The sequence below is a fragment of the Myotis myotis genome, unplaced genomic scaffold (assembly GCF_014108235.1).
Source record: "Myotis myotis isolate mMyoMyo1 unplaced genomic scaffold, mMyoMyo1.p scaffold_m19_p_10, whole genome shotgun sequence".
Taxonomy (NCBI): domain Eukaryota; kingdom Metazoa; phylum Chordata; class Mammalia; order Chiroptera; family Vespertilionidae; genus Myotis; species Myotis myotis.
This window is the reverse complement of record NW_023416314.1, coordinates 79,427,145-79,450,548: the sequence shown is the minus strand read 5'-3', so window position 1 is coordinate 79,450,548 and position 23,404 is coordinate 79,427,145. Positions and strand designations below refer to the sequence as shown.

At 60.7% G+C, this 23,404-nt stretch overlaps 1 protein-coding gene across 22 annotated transcripts in view; it reads right to left on the bottom strand.

Annotated features, from left to right (window-relative positions):
- NRXN2 (neurexin 2) overlaps positions 1-23,404 on the bottom strand; it is a 106,165-nt gene that overhangs the window by 44,308 nt on the left and 38,453 nt on the right. For 5 of the 22 annotated variants that reach the window (XM_036326762.1, XM_036326776.1, XM_036326773.1 and 2 more), the window contains 7 exons: positions 20,097-20,141; positions 12,446-12,607; positions 11,354-11,798; positions 8,431-8,817; positions 8,062-8,265; positions 2,226-2,252; positions 270-398 (listed from right to left, as the gene is read on the bottom strand). In XM_036326762.1, coding sequence (XP_036182655.1) covers positions 270-398; positions 2,226-2,252; positions 8,062-8,265; positions 8,431-8,817; positions 11,354-11,798; positions 12,446-12,607; positions 20,097-20,141 — 1,399 coding nt within the window. The remainder of the gene's footprint in view (positions 1-269; positions 399-2,225; positions 2,253-8,061; positions 8,266-8,430; positions 8,818-11,353; positions 11,799-12,445; positions 12,608-20,096; positions 20,142-23,404) is intronic. The other 17 variants (XM_036326765.1, XM_036326779.1, XM_036326783.1 and 14 more) reach the window with 8 other exon arrangements.

The following is a 23,404-nucleotide window of genomic DNA, read 5'->3' as shown; positions in this document are numbered from 1 at the left end:
AAAGACATCAGCCAGCACGCCCAGGTGGGGCCGACGCCAGGAGGAGCGGTGGGGCGGGGCGCTGGTCCTGGGCTGCCAGGTTTCCGGGGACAGGCTGCTGGCAGGGAGTCGGGTGGTCCTGGGGTCCAGGCCCCCCATTTACACCACCCCCGAGGGAGAAATGCCAGCAGCAGCTTGATGGAATGCTGCCCGAGGCAGGGGTCACCCAGAACGGAGCCAAGCACAGGCCACTGGCCATGTGTCCACGCCCCTGGCCCCAGGCCACCTACCCTCCACCGTCACGTTGTCCACGGACAGCTGCAGGCTCTTGCCACGCCGCACCACCCTCACCGTGTGCCACTCATTGTCATTGAGCTTGTGCCCCGCAAAGAGGGTCTCCGGGCCTTTACCTGCGGCACCAAGGGGGGAGTGAGCGTGGCCGCTGCACCCACCCACACGCACAGCCCCGGCGCGGCCTCACCGCCCCAGACATGTGCACACAAGTTCAAACACAACCTATTTGCACACCGATACACACACTCACGTGAACAGAGCTTTTACACACTCGGCACTGCCACGCCGTACAACATCCCAGGTGCCATTCGAAGAGAATCGACGTGACCCGTGCCTGTGCAGCTGTGCCCTGGGGCTCTGCACACAGACACTCACGTCCTACACCCAACATGCTCCTCCCCGTCTCCTAAGGACCTTCCACGTCCATGTCTGCAGCCAGCAGCTAACTCCCCACATACATGCGTAGACCTACAACCTTCCCAACTGCAGAGCCTCACGGGGCACCCACAGCTTCCTGCTGGCAGAGGGCCCTCCACAGACACACAGCCCCCCAGCACACAGGACCCAGGTGACCCTCCCGCACACACTGGTCACCCCACACACAGCTCACTCAGCGTGGCCTCAGGGGAATGTGTTCTTAGGAATTATGACCATTTATTCAAGGCCAGGATTACCTGCTTCCAAGTCTAACGCAAAAATATTTATCTTTGGCCCTGGCTAGCGTGGTTGAGCATCGACCTATGAACCAGGAGGTCATAGTTGGAGTCTTGGTCAGGGCATCTGCCTGGGTTGCAGGCTTGATCCCCAGTGTGGGGTGTGCAGGAGGCAGCCGATCAATGATTCTTTCTCATCATTGATATCTCTATCTCTCTCGCCATCCCCTTTCTAAAATCAATAAAAAATATATTTAAAGAAGAAAAATAAATAAAACAGAAAGATTTATCTTTGGCCCTGGCCAGTGTTGTTCAGTGGTTGGAGTGCTGGCCCACACACAGGAGGGTCATGGGTTCGATTCCCAGTCAAGGGCGCAGACCTGGGTTGCAGGTTCGATCCGCAGCCCCTCTCTCTCCCCTTCCCTTCCACTCTCTCTAATAATGAATGGGGGGAAATATCCTTGGGGGAAGATTTTAAAAAGAAAAAACTTCTCTTTAGAAGGGTGCTGAGCCTTCCAGCACTCCCAGGTCACCCCTGGGCCCCCCAGTGCTCACGCCAGCAGGGAGCAGGGTCACCACGGGAATGCACACAGGTACCAGACGCACAGGCTCAGCGCACACAGCCCCCCTGCCTGGGCCTGCCACCTTCCCGTGTCGCCTACACGACCTCGGGCGCACCACGCGGAACCACAGACAGCGCGGAGCCCGCACGCTGGGCGCTCAGAAACGCCCACTCTCTCTCCACCGCACCCCGCCGGGAGCCTCGCTGCCACCTCTGAGGGCGCCCCCGTGTGGCCGAAAGGCGGCCCTGCCCACGCAGGAGCCGGGAGGCTGTTTGGAGGGCCTGGCCACGCTGCCTCCACGGACCTCAGGCCGCATCTCCCTTCCGGCGTGCCGCGCGCTCCCCCTTGTGGCCGCCGCTGGAGATGCAGGGGAACACACTGGCCCAGAGCTCTCTCCACCTTCCTGCCCAGAAAGGGGGGTGGGCCGTCCCGCTGCGGGGCCACCAACTTTGTCCCCCGTTCCTGAGGCCGTGAGATGACGAGGTCTTCTGCCCTCCCTCTCCCGGCCCGTGAGCATGCTGACCCGGACCCCCACCAGCTCTCCCTGGTTTGGCTTCCTTCAGCCCATGCTGTCCACAACCACTCGACCCCATCCACCCGCTCCCCTGCCTCCCCACACCCACTGCCCAACCCCACACAAGCCAGTGATGAGGCCTCTCCTCCCCCATCGGCCCCCCCAGACCCGGGCCAGCATCCCAAGCCCCTCAGGACTCTGCAGAAGAGGGAAGCCACTTACTGGGTGCACAGCCGACGCGCAGGCAGTCTGGGGGGGCCATGGGGCGGGCAGAGGGGGAGGGGAGACAAAAAGGCAGAACAAGTTTTTTTTTTTACATCCTTCACAGGGAGGGGTGTCTGCGGGCGGGGGTTCCCCCCGGGGCCACTTTCCGGGGACCACGCGTGCCCAGGTGCCCTCTCCCCTTCCTCAGGTGGACCCTGCACCTCCTGTCCCCAAGAGGGCTCCAACCCCCCCCAGGGCTGGGAGGCAGGGCAGGCCGGTGACAGGAAGGGGGCTGGCCTCTCCCTTCATGGGAGGCCCAGGCCTCTCCTGTCGGAGGGAGATGGCACCCTGGGGATCTCAGCGTACAGGAATCGCTGGGGGCTGAGGGCCTGGCCAACCCAACACCTCCTCATCTCGGGGAGGGGAGCGTGGGGCAGGCCAGTGTCCCCGCACCCCTGCCCTGGGACGGCCCCCTGCTCAGAGCCCAGGCGGTGAAGTGTCACTCCCCAGGTCCTCGGGGCTCTGAGCTGAATGGAGGGGTCTGCCCCAGGGCCCTCCCCGTGGCCATATGCCTCCCCACGTCCCGGGGGGCTGGCACCAGCCCTACAGGAACCTTCCTTCTCCCTTCCTAACCGGGAGGATGCCAGGCTCACCGGGCCCAGTGGCCCCTCACCCTGAAGAGGAACTGGTGTCCGTGTTTTCCTAGGAGGAGCCGTGGCCTCACAGACGGGGACACTGAGGCCCCCAAATATGACTTCTGAGGCACAGCAAGTCAGGGGCAGGCAGGCACCACAAACAACGTCCCCTGCCCCTGCCCCTGAGCACACTGCCCCCCCCACACACACACCGTGGGGCACATTACCCACAACATGCATCGGGCCAGCCCTGAGGGGAACAGAGCTCTAGTCCTGTGAGGTCGGGGCTCGGGGCCCTGAGCACCGGTGCCGCTCCCTCAGACCCGACACCAGGAGCTGCAGCCGGTCCTGCACCAGGAGGCAGGAAGGCTGGCCCGAGACTCACTGCAATGGCAAACCTGAGCCTCAGCTCCCCGCCGTGAGCCCAGGGCCCTGAGCAAGAGGGTCCTGAGCTGGGAGCGGGGAAATGGGCTGTCCCTGGCCCCTCAGGGGGCAGTTCCCAGCGCTGTTAGCAGCACTATCCTGGCATCCAGTGGCTCCTGCCGGAACAGGCTCTGCCCAGGCCCCAGGGGCCAGGAAGCGAGGGGCTTCGGGCACCTGGCCTGCCCCGGGCCTGAAGGTTCCTGCAGGGAAGGCAAACAGATTCCCCCGTGGCTCTGGGGGGCATGGTCCCTCGGGCAGTATGCTGAGCTCCACACGCGTTGTCAACCGCAGCAGAAGAGTGGGGGGAGCAGCCGGGACCCTGAGCCACAGCCTGGCACCACAGAGGACAGAGGAGGCCGAAGGCCAGGGGGCAGGCACGGGGAAGTCTGAAGGCCCAGAAAGAGGAAGGAGGTAGAGGGAGCAGAGAGAAAAGAGGAAGAAAAGGGAGCAGAGGGAAAGAGAAGCTGGATGGGGGGGTAGGGGGGGGAAGGCTGATGGGGCGGAGGGGGTGCCAGGCCTGGCGTCAGGTCACGGGGGCTCTCTCGGGGCCAGCAGAGTCTTCACCAATGAAGGGTCCAAAAAAGAAAAAAGAGGGCAGGAAGGGCAGCTGACTCCATCGGGAAAAGGCCCAGTGCTTTCCCTCCCAGCAGGGGAACGCCGGGAGGGGGTCCGTCTGTCCAGAGAAGAGGTGTCAGCTCCAGGCCCACCCTCTGCAGTGGCCACACCCTCAGAAGCCCCCGCTCCAGTGGGGTGAGAGGGGAGCAAACCCCCTGAAGATAGGCACCCCAGGAGGGAGCCCCACCATGCGGAGGAAAGCCGGGAGCCACAGCGAACAGGGAAACAGCACAGCTCAGGGGCGTAGCTAGTAACTACCGACCAGCCAGCACCCTGTGCCTCAGGCTCAGGCATCGACAGTGACCGGTCTGCGTAGACGCACCAAGGCGCTGGCTGGACACAGAGACCAGGGAGGGGAGAGGAATGTGTGAGGGGACAGGTGGGAGGAAGCCACCTGCACGGAAAGGAGCTGAGGGAAAGGACCGGCGTCCCAGGCCCCCTCTGCCCCTGCCACTCCCGGCCCCCCAGATTGGAGGGGGTGCAGTGGGGCCCAGGAGCCCACTGGCTAGTCTCCTCTCAGAAGCGGTGCCCCGGAGGCAGCCCCATGCAGAGCTGTGGGCCAGGAGCCCAGCCGACAGGGGGAGCTGGAGACCTGCTGAGCAGCCGCGGTGGGTGAGCCGGTGCCCTCCCGGCCGGGATTGAAGGGCTCTGGGCTGTGAGTGGAGTGCGCCTGGCTTACACCCCGAGCCAGAGTTGGACTTGCTCTGTCAGGCTCAAGGGGGCAGAGCCAGGTCCACGGGCGGGAATTTCAGAAGGGGAGGCTGCCGCCGAGGAAAAATGGCCGTGGTCGGCATGGCCATCTCAGAGGCGAGGAGCCCCTGGCACGGTGGGTCTCAGCCCAGCATGGGGGGGGGGGGGAAGCCAGGGGGAGCCGCCCGTCCATGGGGAGAGACAAGGGCAGTTCACACCCGGGGTCGGGCTGAAGGGGTAACTTCTAAGACCCTCCAGCTCTGAGATGCTTTCAATACAAGTGATGGAGAACCTCTGACACGCAAACTCATTTTTTTGGTTGATTTTTCTTTGTTAAATGGCATTTAAATATATAAAATAAATATCAAAAATATGTCTTTGTTTTACTATGGTTGCAAATATCAAAAAATTTCTATATGTGACATGGCACCAGAGTTAAGTTAGGGTTTTTCAAAGTGCTGACACGCCGAGCTCAAAGGTTCGCTATCACTGCACTACAATGCGCCCTCGGAGTTGTCTGGCTGACAGCGGGGACCACATGGGCACACCTGGTGCAGGGCAACTCCAGGGAGGGTGAGAGGAACAGGAGGCCGCTGGGTCCTGCCCCAGGGGCCACGGCTGAGGCAGAAGGAATCAGGGGCTCAGGTCACACCGAACAGGGTGGAGCCCAGAGGACTCTACTTCCTCCAGGGACAGATCGCCCTCTGCTCGGGCTGCAGGCAGCACAGCTCTGGGGACCAGCTGGGGGCTGCGAGGAGCTGCAGCAGCGGCAGGAGGAGGCACAGTCGGTGTCTCCCGCGTCCTCTGCCCGGAAGGAGGCAGCAGCCTCGGGGCCTCTTTGGCTCGCTCTGGCCTAGCAAACACCCGTCTCCTGAGACAGGCACTCCGTGCCCCTCCAGCCGCCCATCCGCGGCCACTGGCGACTGCTCCCTCCTCAGGACCCAGCTCCAAGTCTGCGCCCTGCCACCGAGCGCCCGTGAGCGGCACTGGCCGGCTTCCCTGCCTACGGCTGAGACCACCAGGCCGAGACCACGCCCGTCAGTCTTCCTTCCATTCCCGGAAGCGGGTCCAGCCCAGGACTGGGGCCTCCATGGTGTTGCCTGACTGGGAGGCCGGGCAGGCCCTGCGTAGTGAGCAGGATGGGGATGGGAATGGGGATCCTGAGTGGGGTCCTGTGGAAGGAAGCAAGCCCCCAGCTGGCTGTAGCTGTCGCCCCATCCCTCCCCCTCTCCCTCTCCCTCCCCCTCCCCCTCTCCCAGTGCGGTTCTCCTTCAGGAAGGCTGGGGAGAGCCTACCCGCGTCCCTTGCATCTGTATGCTGTCTTCACTCCCACTGTTCCATCTCAGCCTCAGACCCATCACACAGAGTGGGCAGAGTGAGGACTCTTACTCCCATTCTGCAGAGGGGAAAGCAGAGGCTCGGAGAGAGGAAGTGACTCACCCAGCCATCAAGGGGACCAGGGCTAGAGCCCAGATCTTCTGGCCCCATCACAGCCCAAGGCCGGGTGGCTGGGTGTGGGCAGGCTGTCTGGGTGATCGCACAGCGGCCTCACGCCTCCCTGTGCACGCGTTGCTTGGCATTTGCGGGACAGACACGTCCGCACAGCTTGGTCACAGCTTGTCATGAGCCAGTTAGACACGTCATCTCTGTGGCCGGGCCAGGGAGGAGGCGGGGGTTGGACTACAGCCTGGGGCCTCCTGTTCTCGGATGTCTACATGCTTACATCGCACCGACAGGAAAACGCGCCCACGGGAAGGGCAGGCTCGGTCCTGAGAGTGGAAGGTCCTGAGGCCCCAGAGAACGACTTTCCGGCTGAGGACACTGCCTCCCGCCTAATCGGAAGGAACCGGGTTTCTCCGCGGGGCACCGAGAGTCCCGTGAGGAAGAGCATCCGCGTCTCGGCAGCAGAAGGCCCAGCGTCCCGCTGTGACCCTGCCACGCACAGAGCCGCGGCGCAGCCGCACCCAGAACACACGGGAGCGGGGTCTCCTGGTGCGCGGACGAGGCCACCCGAGCAGCACAGGCCACGCATGGGCCCTAGGCCGGCGCCTCCTCCTGCGGCACCTCAGGGTGCTGCCGGGGGTGTGGTAGGACCGAGCGCTGGCCAGAGGCGCTTCCCGTCCAGCTCCCCCTGCGGCGCTGCCTCGCCCAGCCGCCACCCGCTGTGATCTGTGATCCTGGTTAGAGGCAGAGCCTCGGGGAACCCTGAAGCCACTGGGAGGCCCTGGCTGCCCGCACACCTCCTGCTCCCGCTCCCGCTCCCGCCTCGCTCTGCAAAGCCTGGTCCTCGGAGTCCGAGCCCAGGGGCCAATAGTGTACGTTTATAAACAAGGTGGTGGCCAGTCTCTCCTACAAACGCCCTGGAGACCAGCGCTAGCAGGAGACTCCAGGTAGATACTGAAAAGCTCAAAGCTCTGTGTCATCTCGGTCGAGGATTCTAGTCTGCTCAGGCCCGGACACTCGTGACCTGAGCAGCCTGGACCTCCTGCATGGCGGGCGCCGGGTGCTAGCGTCTCTGCACTGAGAGGCGCATCTGGGATGGACAGAGGTGACCGGGCCTGGACAGCCCAGGACGCTCACTTCCAGGGTCTCCCGGTGAAGCTCACCCACGGCTGTGCCGGGTGTGGCGTACGCCTGGCCCTTACAAGGGGTCCCAGGAATGTCAGTGAGTGAGCGAGCGGCTGTTGTCTTTTTGCCCCCACAGGCCTCCCGGTCCTGCCTGCATGACACCCAGGGCACTGCCAGGGGAGGTGGCACGGCCGGCTGGGGGCCGGGCAGAGACCTGAGCCCTCTGATGGCGAGGCCCTTACGCGCCCCCCCCCCCCAGCTCTGTTAGAGGCGATGAGGGGAGCCTGTGCTTTAGGCAGATGCCCTGAGTCTGAGTCCGGCCCCCCGCACCCTCACGACCCCCACTAGCTTCGTGACCTTGGGTGCATGAATGCCACAGTCTACAAAACAGGGACAGCAGCACCTATCTGGGGACCCGGTGTCATCGCAGGGCAGCCACGGGACGCAAACGTGGAAGCAGACATGAGGAAGGTGGCGAGTCCCATGCAACCGTGTCCCAAGGGCGCCTACGCACCAGACGCAGACACGGCTTTCAACGTGGAGCAGGTGAGGGCGGTCGGGGGTGGGGGGGTCTCAGCGCTGGATCTGCCGCTGCCCTGGGCTGGGGTGCAGCACCGGTGTGCTCCCCAGTGAATGAGCCGTGAATGAGCAAGTGGGTGAGGCGACAACCACGAATGAGCTGTTGTTATGCGTGTGCCCAGGACAGAGCCCTCCAAGGCCTAGGTGAGCACCGTGGGAGGGCACACCAGGTGAGCACATTCAGGCGGTGGTGTGGCCACGGGGTGCCCCCACAGTGCGTCCTCACGGGGCTCTCACCCTCCCGCCTCCAAACCCTCGCCGGGGCCACCATCAGCTTCTCTGGACAGAGGGGGTGTGAGTCAGAGGCGGGGGTGACAGGAGCACGTGGGGGGGGGGGTGGTTACCGAGGTTGACCGTGAGCTTCATCTGGCCCCCGTCCAGCTCGAGGCGCAGGGTGTCGGCCGACTCCCGGGAGGTGGTGGCCATCATGAGCCCGTAGGCCCGCTGGGACATGAAACGCAGCGACACGTCCTCCGCCTCCGTGTGCATGGCGTTGGGCAGCATGATCTTCATGTACATGGAGCCGTCGTAGCTCAGGACCGTGGCCTCTGCCCCAGGAGAGGGGGGTGGGGAGAGGGGAAAGGGGAGCAGGGCGGGCAGAGGCCAGTGGAGGGAGACAGAAGACGAGAGAATCATTACCAGGAGGACAGGCAGGGCCGGCCGAGGAGGGGCCGCGGGGCTGGGCAGCGGGACCGGGGTGAAGGCAGCCTCACCTCTCTCACAGACCCGCCCCAGGAAGCCGGTCCCCACGCAGTCGCAGACGAAGCGGTTCCAGCCCTCGCGGCAGGCGCCCCCGTTGCGACAGGGGGCCGAGGCGCACTGCTTCAGTGTCTCCCGGGAGCAGAAGGGGGCCACGCCCGCGGCCCCCTGTGCCTCGGCCAGGCCCCGCAGGTCGCGGCTCCGCCCGTCAATGAAGAGGTCCCGCACGCAGCCCACGTAGCCGGCCCGCAGCGCCGCCGTCCACACCTCCGGGGGCAGCGGCATTTCCACACGCCCCCCCTCGGGGAGACCGCCCAGGTACAGCTCGCTCTCCAGGTCCAGAATCTCACTCTCCCCCGTGGCCAGGAACGGGGTGCTGCGGCTGTTCACCGAGATGGAGCCTAGGGGTCACCAAACAGTGAGCCTCAGCGGGGCAGCCGGACGGAGAGGTGCCACAGGCCAGAGAGGGTGGCGGCCTGGCAGCCGGACCTCCCACCCACCCCTGCGTGGCCCTGGGGGAAGCTGAGCCTCGCTCGCCTGCTCAGACACTGCCTGACAAAGGCCCCCAACATCAGCTCACGTGAGCCCGTCCCAGCCCGGCTGCAGTGTGAGGTCCAGGCTCCTCCCTCCCGACCTGAGCGAGTCTTTGGAGGATGCACAGGAGGTGGACACACCCCCAAAGGGCTGGATCATTCACGGGTCATTCCCCCCCACCCCACCCCACCCCAGTCCGTTAAACCAGGAACTAGAGGCACAGACCCCTGAGGAGGCTGAAAGGCTTGCATCTAAGGTTCCCCCACTAACATCTACTGAGCGTTTGTGACCACGTGCCAGGCCCTTAGCACTTTACATGTTATATCACTTAGTCTCACGGTCCCCTGTGAAGGTGGCCCTTCATGGCCCCACTAGGAAATGGCAGGCAGGCCTCAGAGAAACTAGGAACCTGCCCGAAGCACCACGGCAGGGGAGGCACAGAGCCAAAGTACACCTCCCATCCCCCCCCACCCCCCCACCCCCCAGGGCAGCCTCCTCCACCCCAGCCTGGAGCCCCTCTGTGGCTGGGGGACAAGATGGGCCGGCAGGTCAGCTCCTGGGGCCTGCGAGGCCAGCTGGCAGCCAGGAGAGGGCGCCGGTGCAGAGCTTCTGAATAAGTGCTTTGGAAAGGAGACCGGTTATCCTAGGGGAGATTCGGGCTCAGGTAGGAGTGTCAAAGCGGCCACCGAGCAAGAGGAAGTTAAACCGAGTATAGGCCTGGCCCCCAGGTCGCCCTAAAACACGGAAAGGGAATGACCCAAACCTTCGTCAACAGGTGTGACATGTAACATGCAATGGAATATCATTCCGCCGTGAGAAGAAATGATGCCACACGCTACAGCGTGGAGGAACCTTGAAACTAGTCTGCTGAGTGACATGAGGCAGACCCAAAGGGACGAGGGCTGCATATTCCAGCTGTAGGGGTCCCTGGAGTAGTCACATTCATAGGGGCAGAAAGCAGGATGCCAGCTGCCAGGGGCGGGGGGCGGGGGGAGGAGTTACTGCTTAATGGGGACTGGCGTTAAGTTTGGGAAAAAGGAAACGGTCTGCAGATGGGTGGGGGTGGGGGTGACATGATGGGATGCACTCAGTGCCACTACACTGCACACTTAAAATGGCTAAAACGGTAACTTTCAGGTTACGTATAATTTACAATTTCTCTGAAACCAGGGGAAGGTCAGAGGCTTTGCTGGAATAACCACTCAAGCATGCGTGCTGTTTGGCCACTGGGCATGGCCAAAGCTGGTCAAGGCAGTGGCCCCGGGGCCAGCCAGACCGTGTGGGTGGGCTCTGAGCTCCGTGTGAGGCCACGGAGACCACTTCCTGGAGGCCAAGGCGAGCAGGAGGCCGGGAATCCAGGCAGCTTTCCAACCTAAAGGGCTACTGCCCACCTGTGTGGACACCAGGAGCCCGGGAGAACCCGTGGGGCCTTTTGAGACAAAACGAGGGGGTGGGCCCACTGACCATGAAGCCCGGGGAAGGGAGAGGCAGGCACAGCTAACAGCCCATGAAAAGCGGACACTCCCGGGAGCCACGGCAGCCCCGTCACTCCACGGAGACGCACAGCCAGCGCGGTGACAGCGGGGAGCGCGACACCTTAGCTGGCGTGGATGGGAGCTTACACTGGATAATATGTCCGCTCTCACAAACACCAGCTCTCTCTTTCACAGATAATTCTCTCACGTTCGACAAGGTGAATTAGGCTGAAGACAAGAAGAGGGCGGGCAAGGGGGACAGGGGACGAGTGGAGGAGAGGGTGGCTAAAGCGGCCGGAGGTTCCAGACAGCGCCTGCCTGCCCTGGGCATTCCCTGCTCTGCTGCGTCACTGTGCGGGGTCCTCACTGGAGCCACCGTCAGCTCCCCCCACCCCACTGACCCCCCTGACCAGCTCTGTGACAGCAAAGTCTTTAGCTCATGCGCCCTCTGCTCCAGCACCTTGGACGGCGCCCTGCATAGTGCTGCTGCGCTCAGTACATATTTCTAAAGCGAATTAATAAGAGAAAGTCGAATGGATCTAGACAGAGGCAGGCACGGTTGGGAATAGTTTTTTAGGGGAGTGAGATATTCACTCTGTGGGGGACCCTGTGCTAAGGCCTTTACAGCGCCCTCTCATTTTCCCCTCTCGATGACCCCGATGCAGGGACGCCTTTCGTAGATGAGGAAAGTGAGGCTTCAGGGGTTGGGTGATGGGCCTAACGTTACCCACACAGTAAGTGAAAGGGCAGAGGTGTGACCCCAGGTCTCCACCCCCCAGGAACAGGAGTGACAGCGCAGGGCAGGGAGGCCAGTGGGGGAAAATGCAGGAGGAGTTCAGGAAACTGTAGGACAGAAGAGGCCTGGGAGGATGTCAGGGCCGGGACCAGGAGCGGCCAGGGAGGGAGAAGGGGCCAGAGGGCTCCCGACCTTTGCGCCCGTCCCTCTGGAAGTCCACGTGGCACCACTCGCCGTCGTTGACCTTGCGGCTGGACGCCCGCAGCTTGATGCCTCCGGAGCCCATGTCCAGCAGGAGGTAGAGGTAGCCGTCCAACAGCTCCATGGCGAAGTAGTCGGCCCGCTGGGCAGCGCCGAGGCTGCCGGCCCCAGCCCCGGCCCCGGCCCGCCGGCCCTGGCTGAAGAGCAGCAGCCCGTTGGGCTCCGTGGTGCGGAAGTCTAGGGAGATGGAGCCAGTGCGTTTGGCGCTCCAGCGGGGCAGCGCCACGAAGGCCTCGGGACTCTCAAAGGTCACGGGGTCCAGGGCAGCCACGTCTTCACAGCGGAATGACAGGTCCCCCTGCAGCTTCATCTTGGGGTCCCCTTCCTTTGCCAGGCGGGACAGCTCCAGCTTGAAGTCATTATTCTTGTAGACCACCTGCAGGGAGGGGCAGGGCAGGAGACACGAAGCTGCTGGGGCCTGGCCCTCCTGCCCAGCCCTGTGGGCCCTGCCACCCAGCCCTGGGTGCCCTGCTCCACTCCACCAGACCACTGGCGTGGCCTTTGTTCTAGAACCACACACAGAGGCTGTGAACAAGCCGCTCCCCTGCCCCCGGCTCTCGGTCCTGCCTTCCTGCCCAGCTCTACAATGACGCCCATTTGTCACAACAGCCAGTCAGGGCCACCACCTGGTTGACATTTCCCAGTTCTCCAAGCCTCTTAGTCTGCACTCCCCTCTGCTCCTCACACCCCCCCTTAAGGAGTAGGTTCTCGTTTTACAAATGAGCAAACGAAGAGTAGGCCCGGTCAGGGGACTGGCCAGGGTCACAGAGCAGAGAGCAGAAGAGCTGGGACCCAGCCACAGGGGCGGAGGCTTCACATCCAGCAGCTGCCTCGAGGGTCCCCTGAGAGGACGGGGCTTCCGAGGCCAAGGCCGTGAGAGAGAAGCCTCTGGACGGAGCCGACGGCCTGGGGTTTTGAAAAGAGAAGGACCAGAAGCACAGAGGCCGGGTGGCTGGGCCGCGCAGACCCCATCACAGAGGCAGCGAGCGTTCGGGGCGCGCAGCCCTCCCCGGCCCCACTCACGTCCTTGAGGCAGCCCATGAAGTTGTTGCTGACGGGCGAGCCCGGCAGGTCCGCGGTGTTGGGGCTGCCCCCGATGTAGAAGAAGTCGTCGGAGCCCAGCATGGTGTAGTCCTCCTGCGTGTAGCCTGTGGTGGTCAGGATCCCGTCCACCGAGATGGTCACCTGCCCAGCCCAGGGCGGGAGGGGGAGAGACAAGGAGACAACCGGCATCAACTCCCTGGGAAGAGTCGAGGGCTGGGCAAGGGAGGGGCCAGGGGGCAGTGGGGGAGGGGGCCGGACCCCCCATTTTTATGTCTGCTTGTCTCGGAGGAGGAACAGTGGGGGGAGCGGGGGGAGGGGGAGAAGGAGGCAGCACAAGATTGGATGGTCTCAGGGTGGGCTCAGGCCTGCCCCGGGCCCAGCTCAGCAGGCAGAGGCCTGAGGGTGCTGGAGCGCTCCCCCAGAACCAGTTCCTGGAAGTGGCTCCGAATGGAAGTGGGAACCCCAGGTCAGGGCTCCAGGATGGGGGATGTGAAGGGCACCCTCATGCCCCTCCTCCTGAAGGTGCTCCTGGACCTGCATGTGATTGGCAGGGACCCAGTCCCCGCCCTTCTTGCTGGCTCCAACTCCCCTGCAGCTCCCCCTCCGGGCGCTGAGGGGTCTTCCAGCCTCAGCCAGTAGGGCGGTGGCAGCGAGCAAGGGCGTGAGGAACTAGAACGGAGATATTCCTGGAGCCCTGGAGCCTGGGGGGAGGGAGGGAGGGGCGGGGACAGAGCATCCTTCAGGGCCGATGCCCACTACGCCCTTTCCTGAGTCTCTGTACGCCCAGATCCCTCTACTCGGGTCACCCTCTGTCTCCCAAGGAGAGGGCGGTACTGCACCTACTCATCAGTCTGCCTTTCCCTCTTCGCCTTCCCCACTGATGCCACCATCACACTATAGGGAGCCGGCCGGGTTAGAGAGCAGAGGAGGACAGGGCTAACCTCAGGATGCCTTGACTGTGGGCTGGAAAGTCAGGCAGAAACTCAAGGATGGGGAGCGCCTGGTGCTCCAAGGAGGTGAGAAGGGGCAGCCGTGGCCTGGGGGAAGCAGTGACCTTGTGGGGGTGGCAATGCAGGGAACTCTCAGACTACCCCCTCCCCAGGCCAATGTCGAACTTGGCCCCTGGAAAGTCCATAGGGCAGAGTCGAGGTCTGTGGGACCACGAGACACTCCCCCCCGTCCCCATCCCCCACTCCAGGAAGGCTGTAGTTTAGGATGGTCAGCTGGGAAATGAGGGCAGTCACCCCACTTCCCACTCCCCTAAAGTGTTTCAGCACCCCCTTTTCCAGCAAAGTCTGGAGATTGGGGCCTTCCGGTCCCACCTGTACCAGTCCACCTGCACAGGCCACCAGCCACCTTCCAGGGACTGGTCTCCAGAGTCCATGGTCGTGAGGCAGGCGTGGTGTTAGGAACTCCTAAGGGACATGAGCAAAAGGGAGCAAAGGGAACTACCCCACAGGACCCCCGGACCCCTCCTGCTGAGCTGGAGCCCTCCAGTGTGGGGGGAGCTGAGCAAAACCAGGGCGCAGGGGCCCCCTCCTGGGGACCATCAAACCTTGTGCTGGAGGAACTAGGTTCAAGGGCAGATGATAAGGGGTATCTCTTCGGGAGGGAAGGTGTGAAAGCTTTTGGGTCTTGTTTGGAGGGGAGCGCTGGTCATTATTGTTTATTTCTTCTTCCCTCCATCCCACCCAAGGCTGGGAAGTGGGGGTCTGGGTGGAAAAGGGAAGGGTCAAAGTATTAGTCACAAAAACATGCAGACAAGGTTAGACCGGGCAGAGGGGCTGGAGGGAGGGGAGGAGGGGACTGGGCTGAAAGGGTGGAAAAGACAGGGCGGGGTGGCAGGTGAAGGGGTCTCCCTGGGGCAAACTCTGTTCCCTCCTGCCCTCCACCTGCACTTCGGAACTGGGCCACTAGCTAGTTCCTGAGCCTACACCTGGCCACCCCAAATAGACAGTCAGCTCCTGAAGATGGGACCCAGCCCGGCCGGCGTGGCTCAGCGATTGACCTATGAACCTAGGAGGTCACGGTTCAATCCCCGGTCAGGGCACATGGCCGGGTTGTGGGCTCCCTGCAGGAGGCAGCCAATCAATGATTCTCTCTCAACATTGATCTCTCTCTCTCTCTCTCTCTCTCTCTCTCTCTCTCTCCCCCTCCCTCCCTGAAATCAATAAAACAATTTTTTTTTAATTAAAAAAGAATGGGCGCCCTAACCAGTTTGGTTCAGTGGCTAGAGCGTTGGCCTGCGGACTTAAGGGCCGCAGGTTTGATTCCGGTCAAGGGCATGTACCTTGGTTTCGGGCACATCCCCAGTAGGGGGCATGCAGGAGGCAGCTGATCGATGTTTCTAACTCTCTATCCCTCTCCCTTCCTCTCTGTAAAAAATCAATAAAAAATATATTAAAAAAAAAAAAAATGGGCACCTGGCCTGACATGTCCCTGTAACCCCCTAATCCCAGTCAGGCCCAGAGACACATCACAGTCATTGAAGGCGAACACCAAGTCACCGCAGGAGTCAGGGCCACGGCCTGTGTGCCCCTGTACATCCTATGCCTCGGGGGCCTTTGGTGGGCAGGGCCTCAGTCCTCCAAGACTGCTCTAACCAGGCACCCCTGTTTCGGGGGGCGGGGGGGCAGGGCCTGCCCAGCCCCAAAGCCCCCCAGGAAGAGGCTCGTCTGGCCCCATCACTACACTCCGTTCCCAGCCCGCCGGGCCACTGCACTGTCCCCCTCCCCCGCCCTGGAAGCCGGGCACCAGCCGTGGCATCTTCTTCCCTCTGTGGGCTTTCTTGGGCCCAGTCCCTTGGGCCAGCTCACCTGCCTTTGCCCTCAGAATTATAAGGACCTGACTGGGGGGCGGGGGCTCCTCAACTCCCCTGCAGACGGGGTACAAATCTGACCTTGCCCCACAGCCTTATGCAAATCGCTGCCACGCGGTGCCCCCTGGTAGAATAGGGTGGCCTTAATCACCCTCCTATCTGTGCCCCAAATTCACAACTATTTTTGTGGAGCAGCCCTGGCCCAGGGGGTGGAGGAGAGGGTAGGAGGGTGGGGAGCATCAGGAGATGCACGGAGGAAGGGGGGCAGCCTGGGGGGGGAGTAGAGGAAGTGGGGCGGGCGCTGGTGGAAAGGAAGCCAAGGGCAGGGGATGGAGGAAGGTCTCTGGGGAAGGCAAGGAGGGAGATGACAGATTAGTAAACCCAACTGTTTCCTCAGACAAATCAAAGTCCAGACACAAAAATGGTGGGTTTGTTAGTAAAAGCAGGAAACAGGGGACTCAGTCCCCTGTCCCCCTCCACCCTGGGGGTTCAGGATGCCCCTGCCCCCCAGCCCCCCCGCACAGCTTCTGGAAGGGGTAGGGCCGGCGGAGAGGAGGGCAGGGGGGCATGCCACACAGAACAGCCACTGCATCGAGGGCACATGCGGGTTAGAGGGCCAGGGTGGGGCCGGGCCCAGCAGGAGACGAGAGAGCACAGCCACGTGAGAAGGCATGCTGGCCAGGCCAGGGAGATAGGGGGAAGCAGAGATGGAGGCAAAAGAGCTGAGGGGTACAGGAAGGAGACGCTTCCTTCCAGCAGAGGAGGGGAGAGGGGCCCCACTAGGACAGATCCCTGTGGGCTGAGAAAGAAAAGGAAGGGACATGAGACTCAGACCTTCCCCACCAGAGGGTGGCCCAGGCGCTCTGCCCACCCCCCACACCACTCATCACAGACCCCAGACACACCTGCTCACACACACCTCCCACTGACGGCAGAGGGGGACGTCTCCACGGGCCACTACCAGCATCCTTTCCATCAGCAGGACCACGGCCAGGGCCCCAAGACACAGCAGACTCGGCACCCAACCCAGACCACCCGCTCAGCCAGTCCACTCCACACAGACAGGCGGGCCTGAGCGGGGCTGAGGAGGCCCGAAGGAAGGAGCCACAGCTCTGCCCCAAAGCCAGGCCCAGCCAGGGAGCAGAGCGGGGAGCACAGAAGACACAGGAACCCAGCGCCCAGCCGCCCAGCCCCAGCTTCATTCCCCAGGAGCGGGGAGGGTGGCTAGAGGTGCTACAAGGGATGGGCTACCCGCTGGGTGGGCTCTCCACCCTCCCCACTGACCTCGCCTTCCTCTGCTCGGCTCCCTGCACGTAGGCTGGCTGGTAGGACGTAAAACCAGGCCCTGGCCACAAATGCCCCCTCCCCCAGGGCCATGCCCCAGGAAGGCAGGCCAGGCAGAGCCTTTCTCAGCTCCCTGCTGTGATCACACAGTCCCCAACCTCCCGGACGGGGGCTCATTGGGGGGAAAATAGGACGGAGTGAGGGCACGTGTTTTGAACGGTGGGTGGGCTGAATGGGCCTTGGGGAGTCAGGAAGCCCCGTGATGGTGTAGGCAAAACTGAATCACTGAGCACTTTGTTTTTCTGGGAGATGCCATTTCTGTGTCATCAGGTCCTCAAGGGCTCCAGGAGCCACGGGTGGCTCACTCGGAACTGACGGGGTGGGGCCAGAGTGAGGCCGGGGAGGGCGTCAGAGGGAGGTGTGCAGGCCTGCTGCATGCTGACGGTTAGCCATCTGTCTGGGGTGGGGAGAAGCTAAAGAGAGAGACTGGTTGGAAAGACCCCCAGGAGGATGGCCCAGCAGCAGGTACAGCCCCACAGTGCGTCCTGGCATCTGGATTTGAAAAAGCTGAGGGACAGAAATCCTGAGTCCTTCAGCCTCCACCGTTTTCTAAAACAATCTGTCCTTCCTCTCTGACTCTCAGCTGTCAAAGGGCTTTAACAGCTCCCACCACTCGCCCTCCTCCCAGGCTGACTCTGCGGCTCACACGAGACAACCGAAATGAAAGCCCTGGAATCTTCCACAACTGGCTTTCTCTGGGCCTCAGTTTTCCCATCTGCTAACTGGGAGTAATCTCTGCCTGCAATCTAGACAGTCATGGAGTTTAAATGATATTCAAAAAGTGAGAGCTATTTCGAGGAACCAGAGCCCCTGGCATATGTACAAAGAACTATTATTATTTTTACAAGAAAACTTCCATTGGCCCGACCACAACTAATCCAAACCTCTCAACTGGTTCACCCTCTCCCCCGGGAAGGAATGTTCAAATAACAAGAAAAGAGTTAATAAAAGTAAATACGGAACTAGCGGAGCCGGGCTGAGGAACGCCCGGGAATCAGAACAGGAAACCCTGTTTCTTGGGGCCCTGTCCTCTGGCTCCAGTCTTCCCTGAAAAATCCGGTCCCTGGGACAGATTTATTGGGGTTTACAAGGCTACTCAGGCTCCCCGAATCCCAACAGCGATGCTGGCGCTGGGGAGCACAGCCCTCGGAGACGAGAATTGAGCCAGGGGGGAACCACACGGGGCTCTTTGCTTCGTAACCAGCTTACGCACCCCGTCTCTCCTCCTCCCAGACCCAATTCCTGAGGCATTCTGGGGTTTCCCGCAGTTGTTTTAGGACTAGGTCCTAAGGGGATGGGAATAGGGTCTCCAGTGGGGGAGCAAGCACTCTCCGGGGTTTGCTGTGGGAAGGGAACTGCATCCTTACAAAGCACCCCTGCCCTGGCAACACCGAGATGCTCAGTTAGCGTTTTATAAGCTTCATAAAGTTACAGGTCCCTTTAAGGAGCACACGGGCTTTCGCCTGCCTTACCCCTGCTGACCTTCCACGGACCCTAGGACACAGGCCACGCAGGTGTGTCGTCAGCCTGTTGGATGACTGAGCTTTAGCCCAGGTCACATGGTCCATTTTTAACTGAACTGAGACTGGAAGGGGGTCTGCAGGCCCTCACCCTCAGGTGGCGTTCCCCAGGTGCCGGGTGTGCTGCGTGCTGCCGGGGCTGACCCCGCCTCCCTGTCCCCGGGAAGCGCTGTAAAGAGAGGTCCTGACAGGGACTCGGAGGCTAAACCTGGAGCAGCAGCTGGGGAACAGACTGGGAGGGGTGGTGTTGGGACCACGAGTGGCTCCATTTGAACGTGGGACGGCTGGGCGTGACCAGATGAGACCTCTGCTTGGGGAGAGCTAGGGTGGCCATAGCCAGGGGCCCCGGCTCAGGGGCGAGCAGAGGACAGGGCTACCTGGGTTCGGGGAAACACAGACCTGAGAGGTAGGGCCCCCTGGGGAGGTGGGGGAGCCTCTCAGGTTGGGAGCCTAGTTATCCTGCTTCCCTCCCGGCCAGCCTGCCAGCCACACAGACCTGGGAGGCCGGGAAGGCCAGGCATCTGCCCCACGCAGCGTGGGCCCCGTGGGAGCAGACACGTCCACCGGAGGGTCGCCAGGCTGGAGCTCAATCACTCTGCATTATTAATAGGCGATGACTAACCGCCTGCCACCGCAGAGCCCAGACCTGGCAGGCAGGAGGGAATCCCAGGGGATGGCGCAGCAGGCCCTGCAGGCACACACGCAAGGCGGCTGGCTCCTGCCCCCACACCACCGCCACCCAGAGCCCTCTCCAGGCTCAACACACACGCAGTCACACGGCCCCGGCTCACACCGGCACGTACACATGGAGAGTCACCAGCAGAATCTCACAAACACAGCGTACAGTCTCCCACTGACACCCTCCATGACACACCAACATTTACACACACTCGCACCCACACACCAACGCACACCAGCTGCATTTATCCAGACACCCACACCCACACTCACGGGGACTGAGTCCAACCCAAACAGAGGAGCTTGGTGACAACCACCCCAACTTTACCCCTGCTGGGCCTCCTCCTCTCGCCCCACAACAGGGAAGGAAGCAGCCCCGGGCAGAGGCCATGCTGGACAGGCAGGGGACAGAGAGGGGGAGAGATGGAGGGGAAGGAAGACAGTGTGAAACACAGTGTTAGTCAGAGCAGCAGAGCTGTGGGGGGACTGGACGCTGTCCCTGGTGGGGGGAAAGACCATTCGTGCCATGCAGAATGTGGGGAAGGCGGGACCAGGAACCCACAAGGTTGAGAAGCGAGGGTAGGGATGTCACCTCTTCCCTGGCAGCCAGCGTGGGGCCCCAAACTGGTATGCACTGGTGCCTTGAAGGAGCAATCTGGACTGGTCCCAGGCTGCTGTGCACCTCCCAGGCCACGTCTGCCCCCCTCGGGGAGCCTGCCCCGCTGGCTGCCACTGGAGGTCTCACCCCAGCCCCCTCCTCCAACTCAAGGGGCCTGTCCAGGAGTGACAGTGAGCAGAGCGGAGCATGTCATGGGATGGTGTTTTCCATGGATTTTCAGGAGACCAAGAAAGAAACTAAATCAGAGAGAGAGAGAGAAAAAAAACAAGGGAGGGGGGAAATGAACAAAACAAAGCAATAGAAATAAGCAGCCTGGCATCGGGGCTGGTCTAACCAGAGCCAATGGGCACGGGCCTGCCCCAGGCCCCTCTGGCCAGGAATCTGAATTCAGGAGTCAGGGGGTTAGGGCAGGGACAGGCCAAATTCCTCGATTTCCATTTGTCTTTTGGATTTGAGTTTGGACCAAAAAAGAAACAAAAGGGAAGGAGGAAAACTAAAGGAGAAGCAAAAATCTAAAGGTTGTCCAGGACGCAGAAAAAGGAAGGCAAAACAACCAAAATCAAACAGGGGGAGGAAACAAAAGAGGGAGAATCGAACAGTTAAAAAAACCCACGGCAAACCAAACGGTAAGACAATTAGAGTGATATCTACCAGATAATGCAGTTTGTTTACCATAGCGTGTCCAATCCCTGCGTGCTTCACCGGAGATATGGGGGAGGGGCGGGGGTCAAAGAAAACAGAACAACGGAGACGACAACAAAAGAACAGAACGAAAGAAAAGAAAAATAAAATGACCAACTGTGAAACTCAAGGAAGGAGGAGAAATACATGCCCATATATAGCTGGTGGTTTGTTCAGACCCTCCCACCTTAGGATGGGAAGGAGAAATCAAACACACACAGAAATTAAATCCCTCCTTCTCCCAGTCCGCCCCCACCCCTCCTCTGGATATCTCTCCCCCATCCCCTCCCGGAGGAAGAGCCTGCTGTGGAGAAGGGGAACAGTTAAAGACCTTGGTTAGTAGAGAAGAAAACAACGAAAGAACTGGACCGAGAAAGCAAAGACTTAGAAATGGCCGACATTCCGCAGATGAGACAAAGGTTAGTTCAGTCTTTCACTCATACCTTGCCCCACCTGTCCCTGCCCATCCCTTGGTCCCCTGGGTTATAAGCGTGTTAGTAACACACACAGAGTCGGCAAGGGGGGTTTTCCAACAGAGGGTGAAAGAGGGCAGGCAGGGGGTTAAGAAGCAGACCCATTTATGCAGTATTAGTACATCCTTCTGGCTGAAATGTTAGGACGTTGAGGGAAAGGAAGGGAGGGGAGCAAGGGGTGTGAGAACGGGATGGACTATTGACTTAGGTCATGGACGGGTGGGTTGGTTGGCTATCTGGTCAACCAGATGGCTTTCCGGAGAACTGGCTAAAGAGCAAGTTGGTTCTGGCCAACTGGCTGACCAATGACCATGTTGAGTTAATGGGTTAACTGTTTGGAGGTGGGCCAGCTGGCTGTCAGGCTGGGAGAAGGGTGGCCAACACCCCTAGAGAATCACAGGAGTGGCGAGAATGAGAGGTGGTTTCATTTGGGGACACAGGGAAGGGTTCCCAAGGGGTGTAGGAGGGGATATGGTTGTCTGCTTTTCCTGGGGATGGAGGTCAGGCAGATAGATCCAGGGAACCACGGGGAGGGGCAGCTCCTCATTTTTTTTTTTTTTTTTTTTTGTCTGTTTCTCCTCCTTGAGAAAGGAAGAGAGAGTGAGCTGTCACCAAAATGAGAATGAGGAAAAGGAAACCTTGCCCTCCATGGGCTGGCAGAGGGCTCACTCTCAAATCATATCTAATCATCCCAAACCCCTCCCTCCCCTTCCCCTCTCCCACCCATAGCTGACTCCTCCTTCCAGCCTAACTTGACTTTGCAGAGCCCACACTCCCCAAAAGTCCCTCACGTTCTTCAATCACCCCACCCCCAGTTCTCTTATGCTTCTCTTGGCAGACCCCCCCTCCCAGAATTAAGTACCCACCACCACCGCCCCTGAGCCTCCACTGCCCACAGCCAGAACCGGAAATTCACCCCCTCCACACCGCATACCTCTAACATCCCTGCTCCTCCCTCAGCTAGAAACCAGCTTCTTCTATGCCCACATTCATTCTCTCTTCTCCTGGCCAAAGACGGCAGCAACCACCGCCTTGGAAATCACCCTGGTCTGTCGGGGGGAGATGTCAAGGGGGCCGAGGCAGCTTCACGTACAGCATCAGGTGTGGGGACACCACTGCTTGATGTCCATTAAACACCAAACTGCACGCCCGAGAGGGTGGTTGTGAGAAGGAAAAGTATCCCAGGGACAGATCCATTAGAGAGTTATGATAACCAGTGGGCACAGGGCTAATTCAGTAACACAATTAATAAGGGCCTCGCGTAATTAAAAATAACAGAATTCAATATTTAGCAGCTAGAAGTGCTGAATAACCAATATTAATTGTCAGTGAGCAGAGCAGTTTACGGACGAGAATCTAACTGCGCGGCAGAGGCTGGAGCGCGGGGAGAGCGGGCGATGCCAGGGCCGGTGCTATCAGATGGCAGGACTGTCGTGAAGCCAAGACACCAACTAGTCAGAGTGAGGAGCCAGCTTCAGGGCAGCTAAACAATTGCACCCAAACAAGGGAAGAGTTGCCTGGGGTCCCGGCACTAGTCCAGCGAGGCAGAGAAGAGGCGTTGGAGGCGAGATGCAACTGCTACTCTTTTTGAATTGGAACTGGTTGTGGAAACTAAAATTAAAAGTTTCCAACTTTCATGGACAACTTCCCTTATAGCAAATAGAAGAGCAAATTCAGAAGCAAGATTAAGACGGAAGAAATGTGCCCAGCTGGCATGGCTCAGGGGTTGAGCGTTGACCTATGAACCAGGAGGTCACAGTTCGATTCCAGTCAGGGCGCGTGCCCAGGGTGCGGGCTCCGTCCCCAGTGTGAGGTGTGCAGGAGGCAGCCGATCGATGATTCTCTCTCATCATGGATGTTTCTCTCTCTCCCTCTCCCTTCCTCTCTGACATCAATAAAAATATACTTTAAAAAAAAGAAAGGAAAGAGGGAAGAGATGTGAGTTCAGAGCCTGGGCCTTCCAGTAAGGTGTCCAGGGATCCAGGCTTCTCTGAAAGGTTGGAGCAGGTGACAGGGGCCCCTCTAGACCCAGGGATTGGGATCCAGAACCCAGTTATGGAGATGGTGCCAGAGGGGGCAATTATGGGCAAACGCTGGAGTGGAGCTCCCACTGGAACCCATTCCTGGAGGCCAGTGACATGGCAACCTGTGCCTCCCCAAATGGCGGCACCCAGAGAGCTGAACCTCAGACTAAGTGGTCAGGGAAGGGTTTTCCCACGCACAGAACCAGCACAGGAGCCCAGAATGGGCAGGAGCCCGGGAACGGCAGCTCGATGAGGGAGGAGGACGCCGAGTCACAGAGGGGAGAAGTCGGTCATTGCAGCACATGCTAACTTCTCATGGCCAAGGGCCTTTGCACAAAACTACACCCCGTCTGCACCTTGAACTCTGAGTGTAGCCCCAGCCCTTCAAGAAAGCCACGAGGGGGATTACACACAAAAATCACAAAGGCGGCATGAAGGCAACCTCTGTGGAGCTCGAGCAAGAAAAACTCAGGACAAAGCAAAGAGGCGCCCGCTCCACGTGGAGCTGACAGGGGCCTGCTCTCCGAGAGGCAGGTGGAACATTCTGATGGCTTCAAGATTTGAGAATCACCGAGAGTGGCAGAACCACAAGACAGACTACAGCCGCCCTCGCATTCTGTACCAGCGACAGCACCAGCAGAGACCTGGAGTGGCTGTGGAGTCGGACGACTTCCGTGACACCGCTTCCTAACTGGATCATTGGCCAAGGATGCCCTCCTTGGTAACCAGGGAGTACCTCCCACTCACAGGGTTGTTAGAAAACTCGGTGAGATTCGAAAGA